We start from the raw sequence: 21,798 nt of genomic DNA, 5'->3' as shown, positions 1-21,798 counted from the left end.
TTTACACACACACACACACACACACACAAAAAAAGAAGAAGAAAGTTTTAGGAGTCAATTTCTGGTAGGCACAAACTTACATTGTTTGAAACTTGTAGAGGGAAGACCAGACAGGACAGGCCTACGGTTCTCCAATGAGCTTGTGAAACTTGATGTTCCTGTAAAGCTTCTGATCGACTCCGCGGTGGCATATATCATGGATGAGGTGGACATGGTATTTGTTGGAGCAGATGGGGTGGTGGAAAGTGGAGGTATAATCAACATGGTGGGGACATATCAGATTGCATTGGTGGCTCATAGCATGAACAAACCTGTTTATGTGGCTGCTGAGAGTTACAAGGTATGTGAAGTGAATTGCCAATTATGGAGGACAACGAAGGAATCTTTTGTTTAAAAAAGGAAAAAATGAAAAATCCTGGCTCTTAGCAGTCTTTTCCTTCAGCCAGTAAAACCTGGCAGCAATTATGTAGGAAAGTCCGCAGAATAGTGGCTAATGAAGGATTGGCTGTAGAATAATGAGAAATGATGCTAAACACTACCATTGAATGGTAGATGCTTCTTCACCACTTGAACATTTACAGGTGTAGTAATGTGGTTCTGATTTAAATGTTATAACCAGTTCCAAAACAGGGTTGAATACAAAGTGAAAATATCCAGATTCAATAGAAAATGAATAAACCAAGGTCAACAACCCAGATCAGCCTATAGGGCTGGTTGAGTGGTCCTTTATGGTGGTGTAACAGTTGCTGAAAAACTCGGCTAGATCCAATGATCAGATATGCTGATGTGGACAACTCCTTGTGGAACTAGGAAGGGTCAAAATCAGTCAAACTAGTGGTCTTTTCACTGATCAGAATATAGATTTGATATGCTGAACAGAAACTTGTATATGTTAATAGTTTCAGAGTGAACAGAGCATTAAAATTCAGATATCGATTAGCCTTAAGTAACCAAAACCCAATTCCACTTATAGGACTGTAACAACCATACAACAGAACCAGAATTTGGTAACAGAATATGAGTTTAGGTACTGTCAACAGGTGATTTCAGAAACCAGCAACAAAATCAGACCTGTTGGACCTTGATTTCCAGCAATCAAAGATATATTTTATTTTTACTGTGAAGTGTTTCTTTCTTTGTCAATCAGTGTTGAAATAGGCAAACCAGTGCTTGTGAGCCTTGAAGCATAGCCTAGGCGTCTGTCTGGGACTGCGGTGGTCACATTGTATTAGAACCAGTCAAATTGGATTGGTCATTCCGATTCGATTTAACCGATCCTGTCCTGTTCTGCTTACCTGAACCTTGCCCTTGATGGCTGATGTAATTATTTGTGGACTGTAGCCATAGTTCATCATATGCTTGAACATTAATGCATGTCCACTTCTAAGTAATTCAGTCATCTGTCTGTTGCTTGCAGTGACTGATTTCACATGAGCTGAAAGAAATCATGAAGTATCAAACTCATAACTTGCTGAGTAAATTGTGGGAGTGCTAAGTAAAATTTTTGGATGGAGTGAGTTTTCACTGTGGAACAAACTTTTCTAGATGGTATCTTGATTTGATGGTTCTACAATGAATAGAACCTACTGAACTTTTCCATTTGTATTGGTAAATCATTTTGACAATTTGTCTGTGTCTTTTGCTTTGCAGTTTGCACGTCTATATCCATTGGACCAGAAAGACATGGCACCTGCCCTACGTCCCATTGATTTTGGGGTCCCTATTCCATCGGGGGTTGAGGTTGAAACATCTGCAAGGGATTATACTCCTCCTCAGTATCTCACTCTTCTCTTTACAGATCTAGGTGTTTTAACGCCCTCCGTTGTCAGTGATGAGCTTATTCAGCTATACTTGTAGCCGTGGTTGATATTGAGCTCTTACAGCTGCTGCTGCTGCTTACCAAGCTTTGAGTCTTTGGTGAGTTTTTTTTTTTCAACTAGTGATGCCTTGATATGATCTTTGAATTAAATTGAATTTCTAGATTTTAATTTTCACCTGAAAGGATGCAGAGTGAAACATCTTGACAGAGAAGGCTTTTCTGTCCCCAATTTCTGCCCCATGGCATGCCAAGTGAGCAAATCTGGACTGTTGATTGGGGAGGTGGCACATTTATGTCAATTTTGTGATCCTCATTCACACCCACATGTTCACCATCCCACCCCTCACCCCCCCCCCCAAAAAAAAAATAGTAATAATTGATGGTCCATGATCATCTGATAACGACTGATTTTTAAACCTCTTCAGTTTGATATATCACTTCAATTTGATATGTTGTGTGCGATTGATCCGAAATTTGACATATGAACAAGGTAGGATGGGCTTACTTTTCAATAATTATCTTAGTCCCTACAGTCATGCCATGTTTCAGATATTACTCTCTCTCTCTCTCTCTCTCTCTCAGACACACGCCCACACACAGGCACACACACACGAGCATTGCATTTATTCAACCCAAGCTTTGTCTGATAAGGGAGGGCAGGATATGCTAATCCCCAGAATGCTACTTCTCATGCAGAATTGTCTTTTTGGTCGTAGCCTCTTGTACATTACAGAACCTAGTGGATGTGAGCGAGTTTAATTGTGGAAGCCCAAGGAGTGCCCAAGAAATGGAGTTAACCCTGCAGTGGAGTGATTTTATTTTTAGTATTCCTATACTAGATAATTTAGAGAAAAAATATGACTGTTATGAGTTAGGATTAGAGGTAAGTACAACAGGCTTTATGGTTTTTGATCCATGCAGGATGAAGTAGCCAATCCTGATTGTTAGATAAATAGGAATTGCCTCCTGGTATTTTTTAGACGCGGAACTAGTTTGCTTGTATTTTGAATTTTCAACTATTTTTTGAAAATTTTTTGGCGGCATGGTGAATTACTGAATTCCAATTGGCCTAAAGTGTGACCACGTAATTGTGTTCTTGTTGATTTGGAATATATAGTCCTGAAAAAAAAAAAAAAAATGTTGTGGCAAATTGGGAAAAAAATATTTATGCCATTAAAAAAAAGAATAGAAAAAACGTATGAAATGCATATTCATTGAATTAGATTTTTTGCTTTCTTGTGGTGGTGGCGGCAATGGAGGAAGGGGTGAAGGTTTTGGCTATGTTCACAATTTGTTTTCGAAAATACAAAGACATCAGAATTGTTTCTTTTGAATGTTGCCTTTTTGTCCTTTTGGCTCAAAATAAGCATTTCCACCTAGTACACCAGCCAAGTCCATAAATTTTTCACTCACTTCTCTGAAGTCGATGCAACATGCCCTTTGGTCCCTCCTTTTGGGTGGAAGTGTAATAGTATTTTTCTTCCTAGGCCCAGAGAGTACTACAATACACTACATGACTATATTATTCCGGTACTACAGAGTGTCAGAGGGATACAAACCGTAGAGAAGCCTTTACCATAGAAATAGAGAAGCAAAAAACAAAGGGCGAGAAGAGAACAGCCGAATCCATTGAATCAACCACTGCAAGCAACGTCCATCACCATGTTGTAGAAGGGACAAGGCTGCGCGCGGCAGCTACAATGAAGCCTTCCACGGTTGAAAGTTCTTTTTTTTTCCCTGCTAGAGAGTCGAACCTGAGACCCATGCATTACACCATAATGTTTTATTTTCGGTTGAAGGGGTTCTGTGTTCATAAAAGGATCTACCACCTCACCTCCCAAAAAAAAAAAAAAAGGGGTGAAGGATGGCTGCCGTTTGATGATACTCTTCTCTATGGAAGTATTACCAAAGTCTTTTTCCTTTCGTTGGTATGATATCTCATATATTCGATTTTTTGTGTTCTTCCAAAGTGAACCAAACATTTAAGATAGGACCAGCTAAGCATCTTAGTGGTACAATTTTAATTTAAAATGTGTAGAAGAAATAGTTAAAATTACAAAGTATGCATTTTGCATGGGGTTGAGGATCACTATCTAGTTGAGTGGTCACTATGTTAATGCAAGGACCAACAGGGGAGGCGCACATGTAGGGGTGTCAATCGGTCGGTCTGGCTTGGTTTCGGTCCGGATTGAGTGGTTTCGGTGTGGGAAAGTTGAAACGAAACGAACCAATAAGGAAATTCTGGTTTCGGTTTGGTTTCGGTTTAGGTGCGGTTTGATTTCGGTTTGTCTTCGGTTTCTTAAATTGATTTGTAACCGGGTTGGTTTTGATTTTTTGTCCAGTTTGGATTCGAATTTCCATGCAAATGTTTACAAAACTATGCAAATTTTGATTTTTTTAATGAATTTTGGAGTGTTTCGGTTTCTTACCGGTTTGGTTTTAGTTTCGGTTCGGGTTTTGAGCCGGTTTTTGGTTTGGTTTCGGGTTCATCCGGTTTTCGGTGTGGTTCGGTTTGGTTTTGGGGTTGCAATACTCCAAACCGAACTGACTCAATAAGGCTTCAGTTCGATTCGGTCCGTGTTGTTATCGGTTCTATCCGGTCGGTTTTACCGGTTCGATTTAAGAATTGACACCCCTACGCACATGCATCTAACTAGGGGGTATAGTGGTCTTTTCATCATTCCTTGTATCTAGTATCTGGGTGTAGGGGCATGGTGACCCGGTAGCAAATTTTTTTTTTATTCATCTCTATTTTACGGCATTTTTTTATTATAATATTTTGATAATTTTATCGAAAAATAATAATACTATTAACACTTTGAATGAGACAACCACTATTTGACAAAAATTTGGCTATGATTATCAGCGAAGTGTTATTTATTTATTTATTTTTTATAACACTATTAGTGAGGTCTTATGTTTTACTATAAGGCATAGTGACGAGAATGAGATTGGTCAAGGTTGATATCAATCCGAATCACCTAGATTGGACAGATGTAACTTTATTTTTGCTTTTAAATTTTTTTAATGCAAAATTACGTCATTATCTATTATTGGATTTTGCCTTTACAAAAATACCCATGCTGTATTTGGTTTGATTTAATTACACAAAATGAGTTTGGGTGTTACAAATATACCCAAAATATTGTTTGCCATACACCTTTGGTCAGAGTTCTCTTCGTTCACTGCAATCGATGGTTATTTTTCTGTTTGTCTTAATTATGTCTGATTTCTAGCAAAGACTCTCCACCAAGGGAGTCGTCTTCGTCCTCCTGCCCCAAGACCCCACCCGCTAATCCCTATTTTACTTCTTCTTCCTGCAATGTGAGCTCTCTAAATTCAGCTGAAAAACTGGACGGAAGCCAGAGGAAGGAGTAGTTAGAGAAACCCCTCTGCAATAAACCAGTTTGTCCTTCTCTTTCTCTCTCTCTGATGGGTGAGGCGATGGGGTTGCGGTGAGGCCGAGGTCGGCAGACTATTGCGACGGGTGAGGCGATGGTGGCGAAGGGTGACGCGAGAAGGCTAGCGGTTGGGGGTTGCGACCTCGGTAGACTTGCAGCGGTCATGCAAAGGAAGCTGGTGGCAAAATGGCGATCTCTGATTTATTTATGCTTTTTTTTTTTGATGTAGTTTTCCCTGCTCCTATTACTCAGGAGCTATGAAGGATGGATTAAGGATAAAAAGGTTTTCGGTTTTCAAGAGGGAGATGGTTCTATGACCGTTGTAGTGGATGAAGAGATAATCTCAAGGGTCGACGGAGCAGTCGAGAAAGTTGAGGGTTCGTCAGATGTTTATGCAGGTGGGCTTACCGTAGGAGACATTGGTGTCGATCAAGACGCGAATGTCTGTTAATAAAAAGACGGTGATGTCCAACTCGTAGGCATATGACGAAAGGCATACAGAAATGTTATTCTGGGTGTATTCGTAATGCCAAAACTTTTTTTTTGTGCAAATCCATTTGGGTAGACCACTCCGATCCGGCTGAACCGATCCGATTCCTCAAATCATGGTGACGCTAGAAGGACCATTTTCAGAAACAAATAAAGGGGAAAAACCTCGCGCCTAAACCGAAACCCTCTTTCGAAAGAGAAAAAAAAGGGCTAAACCATCCCTCGACTCTCTCGACCTGACCTCACAAGTCATAACCATCAACAAGGCACACTCTTCCCCTGAATCGCCGTTGGAGGAGCACGTCTTCCCCGCGATCAGTCGGCCTTCCTCCGGTATGTACATCTCTCCTCTCTCTCTCTGTTGTCTTCCTTGATCTGAGTCTGGGTATCGTCTTCTCTGATTTCTCTGGTCGGAATCAGTACTCAAACAAAGCCCTAGATTTCAATATCAGGTTTCCATAGATTTTTGCCTAAACTCGTCCATTACGAGGAGGCTCACTTAGCAAACAGTGGCAGGTCAGCACAGTAATGAGACAACGCATTCCAATGTCTAAGTACGAGAGAAGAGGTTAGCACAGACATCATCTTTCTGTCCGCCCTCTTCACCATTTGCAGCAGACTGCCCTTATTCTTCTCCGCCCTCTTCTAATGACCCATTTTGCGAAGGTAAGAGGGTCAGTCAGTTATGAGAGAAGAGGGAGAGTATGTTATTCAAAGGGAACAAATCATAAAAAACAAAATGAAAAGGACATGTAGGTGTAATTTTAAGGCATTCATTAGGCCTGCCACGAGGATTGCCTTTAATCTGTTGTTAGGAACTCAAATGTCTTAAACTATGTAGTAATAATTTTATAGGTTCTTACAAAATAACGTACTTGGATTTCGTAAGTTATGAATTGGGGTTGAGATTCCCCAAGCAATATAGCTACTTGTCTAGTATTTCATGACATACTGCAATTCTCTACTATGTTCTTATCTTGTAGCTTTAGCTACCTTTCTAGAGTTGCTAATGGCACTGCCCACTCTCTAGCCCAGAAGGCACTGCCCACTCTCTAGTAAGACAGCTTGGCTGATCTCTACTCCTACTCATATGTGGATTTGACTTTTGAATTTATGGTTTTATACTATTTTAATTATCGTGGATAATTATGCTCCATTATGATATTTTGATGGATGCAATGACCTTTATTGGGTGACTTATTATCTTATTAAATGAACGCATGCACAAATTGACTTCACTTTGGGAGATGTTAACAGATACTGGTTTGACTTGTCATGTTGGGACATATATCCATAAGATTTATAATATATTGTTATTGAGGTTCAGTCTTTGTGTAATTGCATAGATTAGGATCTTGGTTAATTGTCTGTATATAAGATTAGGTAATATTTCTCAGAAGTATGGATCTTGAGTTCCGGCTGAATTTTGAAATGGAAATGCATAATACCTGAATATGTCCATTTGAATTGGTATAGTATCCATTTATTTCAACTGAATTTTTACCCATTTTTGCTTATCCCATTTCCCAAAGCATACAATACCTGAATTTTTACCTTGCTGTATCTTTGCCATCCCAATATTGCTAACTATAAACTGGTTTGGACTAATTCTGATTGAAGTTTGGGTTCTTGTTTCTTCCTGTGAAGATCTGATATTATAGCTGGAACTTTTAAGTTTGAACGATTATGGAATTGATAGGCTTGACGGTCGTACAAGGAATCAGTTGAGACCACTTGCCTGTACCCGCAATATTCTTAACCGAGCTCATGGTTCAGCTCGTTGGTGTCAAGGTAAATTCAAAAAAGTAAAGAAAGGAAAAACGGATTTGCTTATTATACATCAAGATGAGCTACTCTTTTACAATGAGTATTTGATTTTCTTTCTTAGAAAAATTTGCAATTATTTGGGTAGATTTTACTTCTCTTCCAAGATGATGGGCGCTTGACAACCTTTCTATGGGTGCTTTGGTTTGATTCAGGTGATACAATTGTTCTGGCTGCCGTCTATGGGCCAAAAGGAGGAACAAGGAAGAATGAAAACCCTGAGAAGGCTTCCATTGAGGTAATCTGGAAGCCCAGAACTGGGCAGGTGGGTAGGTACCAAATTTCCCTAATCTCTTATGCATTTTATGAATTATCCTTGAAGCAGTAGATTGGTATAAATCCTATAAATTGTGATAGAAACTATTGGTAACATCCTCTCTGCATAATGTAGAGAGTGGAAAAGCCCCTTTTAGTCAAACGATTAACCAACAGCTTCACTTCCATAAAGCTTTGGGCATTACCATAGTATTGGTTGTTGTTACATCATTATTTGGAAATTGATGAAAGAGTGTGAATTGGTTGTTGTTACATCATTATTTGGAAATTGATGAAAGAGTATGAATCGTTAAGTCATCTTTTGAGTATGTAAGCTCTAGAATTAGTCACTATCCAGGTAAATATTGTTGACATGGTTATGTCTCAACAATTTATGGAGGACCAGCTGTGAAAATTATTTAGGCTTACATAGAAAACCCAAATTTTTGGTATCTGACACCTGGAATTTGGGGAGTTAAAAGAGCATCTTATTCTTATTCATGAGCTGGAAAATCTGCAATAACATGCATGGTGTCTCAGACTGCCAGTTATAACGGATGAGATCCATACAACAAATAATAGTTCTTATTTCAAGCGTTCGATTTTAGAAAGTCCTGATCCTCTATTTGGATATATCAGTTTACTGCTGTCTTTCTCATTCAGGCAAAGCAGAGAAGGAGTTTGAGATGATACTGAAAAGAACCTTGCAAAGTATCTGTGTTTTGACCATTAATCCAAACACCACAACCACTGTCATACTTCAGGTGAAATATTGACTTTGTGCTAATGCTTCTATCGATTTGTATGTGCTATTTTCTTTTCCATTTGTAATATGCCATGTTTAAGAGTAAGGAAAACTTTGAACTATACAAATTAGTCAATAGTTCTGCCAGAGTCGGCGGTTGGTATTCAAAAACCTTCAGCCAACAGTTTAAATCTGAACTTTGAGAGCGTAATGGTGGAAGAGGATTTGTCAGTCTGAAACCAAATAGTTGACATAATTCTGCTTTATGGTATCACTTTTTGTACCTAACCCATTTTGAAGGAAATGAGTTCTTGAACCTTGGTTTTGCCTCTAGGTGGATCAACAATAAGTGTGCTAATAAAACTTACTGAAAAAATGACAAGGACTAAGAATTGGCATCTACCCTTCATTAGGATTTCTTGGGTAAATGACACTTAGTTTATCTAACGTTTTGCAAAATTGCAGCTAAGGTACTCAAAGTTTCAAATCTTATGTTTGGGGTACCCAAATCAAGATAACATTAACCTAGGTTAATCAATTTTTTATTTTTTTATTTTTTTATTTATTTATTTTTTAATTTCTTATTTTACCTTTATTTATCCTTACCCTTACAAACACCATCTCCCAAGTTCCACCTTCCCCACCCCACCACTTATCCTTGTCACACACCCCTGTACCCATCCCCGAATTTCTGCAACTCCCTCATTGTCATCACTTACCCCCACCCCCATTTTCCCTTGTCCCCCACCACTGATGGAGGAGAGGGCCTTAGGGAAGAAAGAAATCTTTGAGAGAAATCAGAGTTGCAGGGAGAAGAGAAGAATCACAAAAAGGGGAAGGGGGAAGAAGGTCACACGACCAAGCATACCACAAGGTTTCAACCAATTAATTAATTCATCGTTCAAAAATCTGTCTACTAAATTGGGTTATATGCCTTTATATAATAAATCAAAATTAAAATTTGCCTAATCAAAATCTAAAACTGAAATAGCAACTACTATTTACTTCTTAAATTCTAACTAATAAAATTAGAAACAAAATAAAACTTAAAGTGGTAATTCCCTAATTGACTATCACTTACCCAAATTAAAAGATTGCAAATAATTCCCAAACAAAATAAAATCTTAAAGATCCTAAGGAATCCAAAAATCCAATCGGACCCAATTCATCTTGGTTGAGATTGCCCGAAGGGTCAACCCGGTTCAACAGCATCAATTCTGCATCAACTCCCCCAATGTTGAGAAAAACTTGTCAACGAGTTTTAAAGAATGATAACAATAAAAACTCACAACCGGGGGTGAATTGCTTGTCGTCTGCATCGCGAACAAAATCCTTAATGTGAAGCTTTGGAGATGCATTCAAGTCTGGAAAACCATGGCGAAGAACGAATTCATGATGCGGAACAAGTGGCACTGCATTGATGTCCTTCATTTCTTGATCCATAATTTTCTCACTTTCTGTTGTCATCACCTGTTCCACAATAGGACGGTCTTCCACTTGTATTAATGTCTCTAGTTCATCTTGTGGTTGTACTGGGGGTATCACTTTCTTTGACTCAACCAGTCCATGAAGATCAAATTTTCGACGCATGTGGTAAGCCTGGAGGGTACACACATTGTTGTCACGATCAAGAATACCGTCCCATTGTTCCAACCAGCCTCGACCCAATTTAATGATGCGCTGAGTAGAGTCAAACACTTCACAAAAAGCACCATGATAATAAGGAAGAACAGAAAATTCAACAAATACATTATCCTCCGACTCAAAAAAAATTTGATTGGTCTCTAACAACATATCCACCACAGATCTTGAGACAAAATTGTCATTTAGCTGCTCATCAATTAACAATTTAGCAGACTTTCCTTTGGGCAACCGCACTCGAAACTTGAACACAAAGGAATCCATGACCAATCTTGTGCCGGTATTGCTTATGGACGCACAAAAGAACAAATAATTCAACTTAAACAAACCAGTGGCAATATTGTAATTTCTGGTACAATTTAGAACCCTTTAGAGTGAAATAGCTGAATGGGGACCGATCTGGAATTTGTCCTAAAGGAAGAGTTCAATTCTGGAAATAACATGGTGATGAGGTTAAACTGAAATAAAGTTTAAATGCAAGGGTTCTATTGTAAAATAAGAGACAGGGGCTTAGGGGTAAATAAGAATTATAAACAAGGGCTTAAGTGGGGTTTAGATACTTGGTTACCATCAACCTCACGACTCCACCATGGTGGAAAAACTTGCTGGTTTCAGTTGATGGAAATGCGCCAGCAGAACTTCGATCCATCCAGCACTTCGGAAGAGAGATCAAGGGTCGAAGCACTCTGGTTTCCAGCTGCTTTAAGAGCAGAAGAAGATGCAACAAGCTCTGAGGGAAATCCTACGACCTGTAACTGGCGGAAAAAACTTAGATCTGATTTCTGGTTTCAGATCTGTTATCCTCTGAGTTGCAAGAGCTTGGGATGGAGCTTAGGGTTTAGATCGCCCCAGGTAGGAGAGTTTATACCCCAAGTTCCAGACTGTAAGCTGCAGAATCGAGGGACCTCAAACCCCCTTTCACTGGCTGCAAGTACCGCCTGGAGCAGAACGAGAGAGAGAGCAGGGAACAAAGAAAAAAGAAAGGAAAGGGGAAAGAAGAGAAGAAGTTCATTGAAGTAAGAGATATGTACTAACGGCCATGGTTTCCAAACCAAAAAAAACTAGTCAATCAATTTTCTTCTTCCTTCTCTTCTTGTCGTCTTCTCTCTGTTGCGATTCCTTTTTTTTTTTTTTTTTTTTCTGCTGAATGTTGTTCTCAGTCTTGTCTCGGCAAAAATCAGAACTGAGAATGGGAAGAATATAGGGAAGGAAAAGAGAATGAAGGATAGGATCCTTCGGCTCTGATATCACTTGATGGAGGAGGGCCTTAGGGAAGAAAGAATCTCTGAGAGAAATCAGAGTTGCAGGGAGAAGAGAAGAATCACACAAAGGGGAAGGGGGAAGAAGGTCTCACGACCAAGCAAACCACAAGGTTCAACCAATTAATTAATTCATCATTCAAAAATCTGTCTACTAAATTGGGTTACATGCCTTTATATAATAAATCGAAATTAAAACTTGCCTAATCAAAATCTAAAACTGAAATAGCAACTACTAATTACTTCCTAAATTCTAACTAATAAAATTAGAAACAAAATAAAACTTAAAGTGGTAATTCCCTAATTGACTATCAATTATCCAAATTAAAAGATTGCAAATAATTCCCAAACAAAATAAAATCCTAAAGATCCTAAGGAATCCAAAAATCCAATCGGACCCTGTTCATCTCGGTTGAGATTGCCCGAAGGGTCAACCCTGTTTAACAGCATCAATTCTACATCAACCACCCACCCCTGCAACTCCGCAGCCATGCCCCACCTGTAGAAGTTGCAACAACCAGCTGTGCTTGTGAGCATATGCATGTTTGGGGTCTATGATTGAATCAACTGGGAAACTGACCGAGTCTAGGACGGAGTAGTAGTGAACGGCAGCGATTCTCCATTTGTCTAGGAGCAAACCCATGTTTGAGAGCTCATTTATGGGTGATTCCCATTTTGAAATAGCTTCTGCAGTTACTTGTCAATATGCTTTTTATGGGTTATTCCCAATCGAGGTCAAGGCTATGGAATCCATATGATTTGGCGATTCTAATGGAGGAATCAATGAAGGTCTTTCGTGAAGAAGCCTGGCTTGCCATGGCAGGAAAATTTATGGAGTGTGAGTTTCCTCCACCGGGTGATGGTTTTTTATTTTTTATTTTTTTCCTGTTGAACTGTACTGGTGAAGGTGGAGAAGGAATTTTGGTTGTTGCTGGAGATGGTGACCTCATTCGTTTGAGGGTTGAGGTCGGCGAAAATGCAGAAGATGTGAGTGAACAGAGTAGAGTTGACGTCAGAGGCTGAGATATCACTTTCAGGGAATCAAAAAGTGGCTTTAACCACATTTTTGAGTTGTGGCAAAAGGAAACTGGGCAATGAGAAAAGAAGAGAGAGATTGTGTTGTAAGGTCATTGGGTCTGGGCAGAGGTGTTGGCTTTGGTTTAATTGTAAAGACTTGCGGTTTTGGTAAGTATTTATAAACCCCATAGATCTATCTTCATGACTGGCCAAACTCTTAGTTTGGGTGCGTACGATTTTTGAAAATACTGCACATCGTGAATTCTAATGGCTTACACATCAGTGCCAGAACCCAAGGCATGGAAATGAAGTTAGCCACTTTAATTGGTTGATTGACTATTTGACTTTGAATGCTTTTCTGAATTCAAACACCAAACATCTGCAGGGTGGGGCTGGGTGTTGCAACTTGCACGTTTAGGGGTGAGGGTGGGAGGCGGAGGCAGAAGTCAAGGGCCAGGGGCAGGGGTCAAGGGTGGATCATGGATGGGGAGTTGCAGGGGTGGATGGCGGAACAAGGGTGAGGGTTGGGGCGGGGGATAAGGGTCAAGGGTAGGGCATGGTTGGGGAGTAGCAGTGGCAGGTAGCGGAAGCGGGATGGCCAAGTGGTGGGGGTGCGGGCAGGACTGGGGTAACTGGGTAAGTGATGTCAGCGGGGGAGTTGCAGAAATTGGGGGAGGAGGCGTGGGACAGGGTTAAGTGGTGGAGGTGACGAAAATAAGAGGTGGGACTTGGGAGGAAGGGGATCTTTTATGTTTGCATGTGAAGGTAAGGATTAATAAGGTAAAGTTGGAAATTAAAATATTCATTAAATTGGGTAATGTCATCTTGGTTTTGGTACCTCAAGCATAATATGTGAAATGTTGGGTACTTTAGCTGCGATTTCATGAAACGTTAGGTACCCTAGGTGTCCTTTACCTGGATATCTTTGTGTCATTATGAAGTGCTCTCGCATTATGTTTTGTGTACCAAATACATTTTTGTGCTGAATTGGCACTTCTGGTTCAATTACTTATCATTGGTGTCAGTGTGTACTCATATTGATGTCTCCCTCATTATGTAATGTTGATTCTTTATTTGTGTATGATCTTCTAATTGGTGACTCTCTTTTCTAAAGCTATGCAAGGCATCAGTAACATGTAGCCTCTAAATAGAAGACATGCCAGTGAGACATCTCCATTTGTGATTAGTAATTTTAGCTGAAAGTAAGGAGCCAACCTAGGTGTTGAGCTATACCAAGTACAACCCTATGACAACTCATAGTAAATTGATAATTTCTTATTGTCTATTGGCTAGTCTCATTATCTGTCAAACTAGCAAGAGCCTGGCCACATAAATATTCAGATATTATTCTTACTTGTATCTGATCACAAATTTAAAAAGCAGATTTGACTTCATTGAGATAATGACTAAATTGTGAATTGGGCTGCAATATCTTGGTTCCATTCCTATACCTCTTCCTTATCATGAACTGAGTTTTTTTGCTTTGCATGCAGGTTGTCAATGATGATGGTTCAGTATCCTTCGTGTTTTTTTTTTGTTTGATTTAGCCATAAGGCTTGGTAGAATTGAAATATGGAACCTGTCACTTGTCAACTTTTCAAGTTTCTCATTGTCTTTGCTAGATTGGTTGCTGTTTTATATTATTGTTGGGAAAATTCCTTAACTGAAACTTTTAAGCTTCTCCCATGTGCCATAAATGCAGCCTGTGCTGCCCTCGTGGATGCTGGAATTCCTTTAAAGCATCTTGCTGGTAAGCAAATCTTATGACATTTCTTCTATATCCTTATGAAATTGGCATCTTTACTGACTGTTTCTTGCTGGTCTGTACAGTTTCTATTTGTTGTGCTCTGGCAGGAAGTGGATCTGTTATTCTGGACCCCACCAAGCTAGAAGAGCAGGTTATTCTTCTTCCCTGCTTGACATGAATTTCTGCTATCCTATTTATTTTTCTTAATCTGGGTGCAAAAAGGTTATGCTTCTACTATGGCTATCCTATAACTTCTGTTTAGTTAGTGATGTCTGATGTCTGACTCATGTAACTCAATTTGTAGCTTTTTCTAGCTGCATTTGGATGCCTTAATACTAAATGCCTAAACCACATTTCCCAATATGTCTGAATAGAGGTTTTCCCTAGAAATGCACTTACAGTCACAAAAAGGGAAAACAGTGACCATAGTCCCCATAATTTTGGTGTCATGACTCGTGGTGCACTTTATTCATCATATTTACACCTTTTGCATCCAGCTCTTGGCAATATGCTATCTTAACATTTGCTGCTCATGTGTTCGAAACCTTTTAGTTACTAAGATGTGTGGCTTATTGAACAGCAGAAAATGGAGGCTTTCACCTATTTGGTCTTTCCCAATTCAGTTCTTTCAGTGCTCCCAGAAGGATCATTACAAGTTGATGGAGAATTAATGGAACATGGGATCATTACCTCTGTTACCCATGGTGTAATCTCTGGTATTTTCCCTCATTCCATCTCTAGTAGCTTTTGTTAGGGTGTGTTGGTTTGCATGCATTCTGGGAAAGGAAAAAGGGGGGGGGTCGTGTGTAGAATTTTTTTCATTTTCTTGCCTTTTGGAGACAATTGAGAAGCAAACGGTGTAACTTTTGTGAAAGGTGATCCCTTGTATGGTATCTCAACCGGAGAAAATCAAGGGACAACTGGTCACATGGGGAGAACTAACTGATTTTCTTGGGCAACCAAAATTTGGTGATGCTTTTTGTCATGTATTTTCTTGGTGCAATCAAACAACTGGCAAAGGAAATGTTTACTTTTCTTTTTCTTTCCCTTTTAATTGGAGAAAGTAACCAAACACAGCCTTATCTAGAGTAAATAGAATAACTGTTGCTCCTTTTTTTACAGTTGACAAGAGTGAGAAACTGATCAATTTCTGGTTAAATTTTGAACCGTGTTGTATGAAGAATGGGGCTGACCAATGGTTACGCCACTGCTTGAGTACCATAGTTTCATTGTTTCCGATAATTAGGGATCTAATGAATCATATACTAGGTAATGAGCCGTGCTAGGCTCGAGCAAATTGTAGAATTGATAATTTTACAGTGCCCGGATCCAGAAGATGGGAACAAAGGTGAAGGTAAACCTGCCAAAAATAAATTTCCCTTGAAGAACATGACAATAGATACATAGCATGTTTATAGCTTGTCAATTGGCTCATTTTCCATTCTGTATTGCAGTGTATTATTTGAAAAATTACAACAGTTGTCTTTTCGGGGAGGGAACTTGACAGCAATTTGGAATAATATTAAGTTTAACGACCAAAATTTTGTTTAGTTTACAGCTGTAAACTGAATAACTTAATGAGTGTGACTTAAATACACTTAACAGCCTTGAATGAATGCAATTGATGTTTTTTTTTCCCTCCCTGGGGGATATTTGTGTGGCTAACCCCAAACCAGGGAATTCCTGATGCAGGGGAGTTTAAAACCTACTTATGCAGGAGAGGCAAACTGGCCTTAAGAAGGCTCTTTTAATCAGTTTTCCGAACAAGCCTTAGTAGCCTGTTTAAGATGAATGGTGGCTGGGACCACCAGCCAAAATCGAGGCTAGCTTTTAGCTAGTTGTTTATTTATTTTTAATTTCTAATTAGCTTTTAAATTTACAGTTCAGTTGTAATAGGACTCGTCCCACGACTGGAGAGTCCTCTTTTATCTTTTATTTTCTATTCCTGATGGTACACCTGGTTTTCAGTTGCTACTAGGAACCTGAATTCTTGTTTGCTTTTAAAGACTTGTAATAGCCAAAAGACATTAACGATTTCGATGAATAGAAATTTTATTGTCCTCTTCATTGGAGCTGCTGTGAGATTCAGTGAAGTGTAGGAAGCCCTTGGGAACAGTGAGATTTTGGTCCATGTGTATGGTGGGAAGCCATCGGTTACTTTATGTCTCTATCCTTTGTCTATTCTCTGTTTTTCATCTTTATGTAAGTGGTATCGCATTTGTTTTCTATTTCAGCTTCAGCCAATTGTATATTATGAGTTTTGGGCTAGATTATCTTCATTCTCATGTGCTTAATGTATACAGTTATTGCTGAGAATCAAGTCACAGGAAACACAACCTGGATTCCACAATTCTGTTCTGGCAGCAGCTCTGTTTTGGGGCTTGTTTTTGTTGATATCGACATTGTTGATTAAGGGAGACCTGGAAATGAGATCTTCCCCATCTTTTGGTGTATTCTAGGTCTCCCTAAGAGAGGCCTTCAATCAGGATGTCTACTGATCTGGAGATATAAAATTTCTCCCAAATCTGCTCCTTTGTTTTCCAGATTTGGGTTTTTGAGTTGTGATTTGAATCTGACCATTAGTACACTGCGGTATTTTGGGTTTGTGTTAGTCTATTAGTTTGAACTTTGGTAAAATCTGACATTCATCAGAAAAGGTTGACTTCGATCATACTGCTGAGTGCTGACCTAAATTCTGTTTTGGGGTTTTACTTGGGATCTTGTTAAGAGGGTTGTGTAATTTGAACCTAGGGTACATCCTACCTACCCCATCAATTCCAGTGGAAGATTAGCTTGCGACACGATCGCAGGTATAGGAATAAGGACCAGCTTAAGAAAAAAATTAAATAAATCAATCAAAGCAAATATGATATGCATAAAATTCTGGTAGATTGCTTTAATCAGTGATATAAATCTGACAGATATATTGAGAGTTATGGGGCAAACCTACTGGAAGTAGGAAAGCTAGAAAGCTGCGAAATTGATGGACGGATTAGGGATCTAAAACACAATTCAGTTAAAGGAGTTAAGCAGTTTTCAGTCAAGAAATCAGAATCAGAAACAGGGGGAAAAAAAAAAATTTCAGAAATCCAGATTTGAAGAAGTAGAGTTGAATAGAATTTCAAAACTTCGGAATTTGATTGGAAATTTTAGGTATGAAGTCTGAACTGGAATTAGAAATAGAAATTGTTGTGAAGGGAGAAGAAAGTTTGAAGAAATTGGCCAGAATAGAACAGAGAAGAAAAGAAAGGAAATATCACACCTGATCTGATGCATTGTAGATGAAGGAAATGGTCTGGTTCATCATGGAACCAGGCCATGTGATTCAGGTAATTTGTAACTTTTAATTACTTGTTTCTATCTGGGAGTTTAGGAAAGTGTACATAGGACAGTCTTTATTTAGTTTCCTAGTCGAGTAGGTTTCTTTTTTTGAGTTGGATTTCTTTTTTATTTATATGCGTGCAATCTTACTAGTTGGACAGAGATTGGAGAAAGAAATATGGAGTTTTAGTGCTGCCTATGTGGCCTGAGGCAGCTGGTTGGCTGTGATGTTCTTCTCTTCCCTTCCTTTCCCCTTTGATCGTATCTTCTCTGTTAGGTAAGCCTCTCTTACCACCCCTTCTTCCTCCCGTTACTGTCCTCTTTATTTTCCTTTTGTTTCTCTCCCTACCTTATCCAGCGATACCCTCAATCAGTCCCTACTGGTCATTAATCCCTTTTTTCCCTTTCTCTCTCTGTCTCTTTTACTTTGACTCTGTGAGCTTGTGTACCTTTGGCTTAGGTGACATCAACCCTGGAACTACCCTCGCTGTAATCTTCCCAGTTGAGAGGACCATATCAAATCTCGGGTCTGGTTCTTTATCTTGGTCCAGATTTGGTTTCAGCCATTTGCTCGCAAATTGGTATTAATTTATTGGACCTTCCATGAGTAGGAACTGCTAGGGCCGGTAGTAGTGATTCTTACCCTGGAATTTCAGAATGAATGGACTTCGTGCGGGAGAGATTCCTAATTGAAACTCTCCGTCTCTGCTGGTTCTCTGCCTTAGTTCACGGATGAGAGGCTGAAGACAACCTCATACCATGAGGTATCTTTAACCCTTTATTCTTTTCTTTCCCATATTAGCCTTCTCTTTATCCTTATTTTATCATCCCTTCCAAGTTTGTCACTGTTAATAATTGGAAATCAATCTTGTTTCCATTGTTCTATTTATCTACCAACTGGCTTGTTGAAATTTATGGCTAATTACCAGATTGCCATTACCACCTTATAATTGGGCTATTTTTTTGTTGGGGGCAATAGCAACCCAGAATTTGGATGTTCGAAACTGTGGTTGCATCATGATCTTAGAGATGTACAGAACTAGGAGGAGGGAGATCAGATCTAGACTTCAATCCTGTTTGCATATATATATATATATATAACCCTTAAATTTTCCTTAACCGACTCAGAAGGATTCCTAATCACTCTTTTATACAGACTTAATTAATTAAAAAAAAAAAAAAACACACACACACAGACACAATGCAGGACTTATAAAATCTATTAAGTATCCTAATCTAACTCGGAAACTTAACTTTATTACTAATATTGTATACTAACTTTATGTTTGACTTTATGGGCTTAAAATTAGGTTCGTCGCAATGACACCCAAGAAAATAAAAGGCCCAACCTACGATTTAATTATCCAAAGCTCAATTTTAGCCATTGGATTGCCACGAGTACCGTGTGGGTCTCCTAAGTTTGCATATTTAGGCTCCATATAGGATTAATGTCTAATGCAACTGCATCATGAGATAGATTAACTGAAGGGATTTTAGTGTGTGAGAGACGAAATATGAGATTGGAGGAGAGGAGAGGATGTGATTTCCTAAAAGAATTATTCAAAAGTTAATTAAAACTACTATAAATATAATAGTTCATCTTCTAGAAATTGTAAAGCCTGAAAATGCTTGTTGCAAGCAAGGGAATGGTTCTTCTTAATATATTGTTGGGTAAGCTAGCACCTGTGTCTATCTCTCTCATCTTCACATGAAATGACCTTGCTGCATTCCAGTGTATGATACCGTTTTATCACATCTCATTGGTTCGCTCCTCTTTGCCGCTTGCTCAGTGATCCCTCTACCTATATTGTTATGAATAACAAAGTTGGAAGCAATCCTGTAATGATTATCACATTAGATGGATATCCCAAATTGCCATATGATGGTTGGGTCCATCAAGTGATTGCTGTCACCTCTTCTTTTGAATGCGATTGTGCATTGGTATTTCTTTCTCATGACTGAGATATGGTCTACTTAATTGGTGGCTTTAGATGCGCAAATTGGCAATCCATGGCAGGGCAGGGAGTATGACTAACATTTTGCTCTTTGTGGATTATGTGGTGAATAAAATTTGGCTTGTCTTTGTAGATAAAAATCGTCTGTTTTTCCTGATCCCTGTTTTGCTGTGTTTTGCTAGCTGCAGAACACGACACGTGTCCTCCTTTATTGGGACACGTGTCGTGTTCTGCAGCAAAACAGGGATCAGGAAAAACAGACTATTTTTATCCTGTCTTTGTCTCCTTGCTGTGATATATTTCAATTATTTTAGCTGATACGAATAGTAAACATGGATTTTGTGCTGTAATTTGCCTTGCAATATTTCTTGGGAATAAATAACTATATATGCGGATTTAGGATTGTCATTTGCCTTATCATTGTTGAGTGCAATTGCACAGGCCACAGGGTAAGGTCCTTATTGACTATGTTATATGTTGATAGTTTGTGTAAGCTAGTTGACTAGTTTCATTCTAATCTGTATTTTTTCAGTGGATGATTATCTCTACTGCTTAGAACGGGGTCATGCTGCTAGTGGAAAGATCTCTGATTTCCTTAGGAGAAACTTGCAATCACAAGTTCCAAGTGACCCATCGAAGGCTGCATAGCGTCTGACTTATTTGTATTGATAAGGTGACTGGAATATACACTCACAGACCTTGGGTTAACTGTTGGTGGGGATGCCGCCTTTGTTGATGCTGCTTCTATGCTTTATTGGAAGCAGTATCTTCGGATGTAGGAGGTTTCAGGTAATACCTCTACCATTGTATTTGTGTCAGACCAGTGTTGGGTATTTTTCCTGCATATTTCTTGCTATTCTAGGCATATGATGAGGATAAATCTAAATAGCACCCGATTTTGTGATTTAGACTTTACACCAGTTGCCACATGATGGACATGGATGGATGTGGGCTAGTTAAGAAACTGGGGAGTACTTAAGTGTGTGATTCCCCTACTTTAATACAATATATGCGTAGAACATTATAAGCTTAAGTAATCAAACAGTTTTTCAGTCTTGCAAGATTAGAGGGTTTATCTAGTTTGGCACCAAGTTTTCAAACATGGAAAGAGTGATGTGCAATTTAAACCATATAGATATCTAGCAAATCGTTTAGTTCGATTGGTACATGTCAAATTTCCAACTCAGATCTATCCAATTACCATAAATCATCTTTCCCTTTATATGTTGATTGCCTAGTATTTTTAGCCATCCATTTCTTAATAGAAAATTTTTATTTTCATTGATTTTTTGAATCTTTATTCTCCCACTTGGACAACTCCGTTTTGGCTGTAACTCTGTCCAGTTTGCCATGTGGCAAATGTTTGCCTCTATCTAGGGATACTCCGTAGACCTGCTAGATTGGAAAAACCACTTATAAAATGATTAAAACTACATTAAGCTTTGTTTGTAAGCCAAGAAAAGAAAAATTATACTAAACATATTCTAAGAGGGGTAAATAGTCATATTCTTTATCTCTACATGAGTTAACGTATATAAAAGTTGAAAATAAATATATACCTTGTTTACCTTCAAATGTTCAATTATCAATTGGGAGAGGACACTCAAGGATTCTCAAGATCTATATTGGGAGATCGATCTGTTGGCATCCAAACTTAGGTCAAGTGACCTATGGATTGGAACCTATAGTTCTTCCAAAAGGCTCACAGAATTCTCACACAGGGTGGTGGTCGGTGGCAGTGCCCTGGGTTCAGGTAAGAAGAAAATTTGAAGACAAAGCAGAAATGGACTTTTCAAAGAATCGCTGCAGCTTTTTGTCTCCCATAAGTTATCATTATATACTTTCTTCCACTTCCTCACCAAATATTTCCCAATTCTGGCACATAAATGGAGGGATCAAAGATATTAGGGAAAATTACATGATTACCCACTTTTGAGTTACCCAATCTATGTTTTAGTTAGCTAAAATGCATTATTTTTAGTTTGGGTTTACAAAATTACCCAAAACAGTGTTCAACCCACAGCTGAGGAGATTTTTTGACAGTTTTACCCCCACTTCCCTTCTCCCAACCGCTTTTATGTGGTTGAGTTTGTTTTTGTCTTGCTCATGGTGGTTTTGTTACTTCTAAGAGCTGATGATGAAACTGATCGTCTCTCCTCGTGATCTGATACCATCAAGAAATTGGCAGCATTAATTAGCAGTGATAACGCTCCAACTCGCTTCATTTGGTGTCACATAGCTTGACTTGCCATCTGATGCCTGTCGAGTGAGAGTGTGAGACAGATGAACTTTCCCTGAAAAAGACTCGATCTCGAACAAGCCTGA

General features: G+C 38.9%; 2 protein-coding genes across 11 annotated transcripts in view; both read left to right on the top strand.

The window, feature by feature from the left end:
- LOC122064082 (translation initiation factor eIF-2B subunit alpha-like) overlaps positions 1–2,902 on the top strand; it is a 6,078-nt gene extending 3,176 nt beyond the window's left edge. The window contains exons 4-7 of one of the 5 annotated variants that reach the window (XM_042627783.1): positions 99–340; positions 1,651–1,917; positions 2,010–2,309; positions 2,516–2,902. In XM_042627783.1, coding sequence (XP_042483717.1) covers positions 99–340; positions 1,651–1,857 — 449 coding nt within the window. In that variant the 3' untranslated portion in view covers positions 1,858–1,917; positions 2,010–2,309; positions 2,516–2,902. Of the gene's footprint in view, positions 1–98; positions 341–1,417; positions 1,514–1,650; positions 1,918–2,002; positions 2,361–2,515 lie in introns of those variants that run through there. The other 4 variants (XM_042627784.1, XM_042627785.1, XM_042627782.1 and 1 more) reach the window with 4 other exon arrangements.
- Positions 2,903–5,488: 2,586 nt separating this feature from the next.
- Positions 5,489–20,388, top strand: LOC122064079 (exosome complex exonuclease RRP46 homolog). Of its 6 annotated transcripts, none has more exons than XM_042627777.1 (10): positions 5,492–6,042; positions 6,226–6,375; positions 7,357–7,500; positions 7,689–7,802; positions 8,452–8,552; positions 13,944–13,964; positions 14,128–14,200; positions 14,281–14,348; positions 14,778–14,913; positions 20,006–20,388. In XM_042627777.1, the coding sequence occupies exons 5-10, from the start codon at positions 8,475–8,477 to the stop codon at positions 20,119–20,121; spliced, it is 492 nt and encodes a 163-aa protein (XP_042483711.1). In that variant the 5' UTR covers positions 5,492–6,042; positions 6,226–6,375; positions 7,357–7,500; positions 7,689–7,802; positions 8,452–8,474; the 3' UTR covers positions 20,122–20,388. The 6 variants fall into 6 exon arrangements, with proteins under 6 accessions (XP_042483712.1, XP_042483711.1, XP_042483708.1 ...); XM_042627774.1 differs by having other exon boundaries at positions 6,220–6,375; XM_042627776.1 differs by having other exon boundaries at positions 6,200–6,375.
- Positions 20,389–21,798: the final 1,410 nt, after the last annotated feature.

Source organism: Macadamia integrifolia, unplaced genomic scaffold (genome assembly GCF_013358625.1).
Source record: "Macadamia integrifolia cultivar HAES 741 unplaced genomic scaffold, SCU_Mint_v3 scaffold1515, whole genome shotgun sequence".
NCBI lineage: Eukaryota > Viridiplantae > Streptophyta > Magnoliopsida > Proteales > Proteaceae > Macadamia > Macadamia integrifolia.
This window is presented reverse-complemented; position numbering and strand designations above follow the sequence as displayed.

What these genes read in the sequence shown, in the direction of transcription:
- LOC122064079 (XM_042627778.1), top strand. Translation starts at nt 8,475, where the DNA reads ATGATACTGAAAAGAACCTTGCAAAGTATCTGTGTTTTGACCATTAAT. An exon ending in TCCTTTAAAGCATCTTGCTG is followed by an intron (nt 14,201 to 14,280) that starts GTAAGCAAATCT and finishes TGGTCTGTACAG; the next exon opens with TTTCTATTTGTTGTGCTCTG. An exon ending in CCACCAAGCTAGAAGAGCAG is followed by an intron (nt 14,349 to 14,777) that starts GTTATTCTTCTT and finishes CTTATTGAACAG; the next exon opens with CAGAAAATGGAGGCTTTCAC.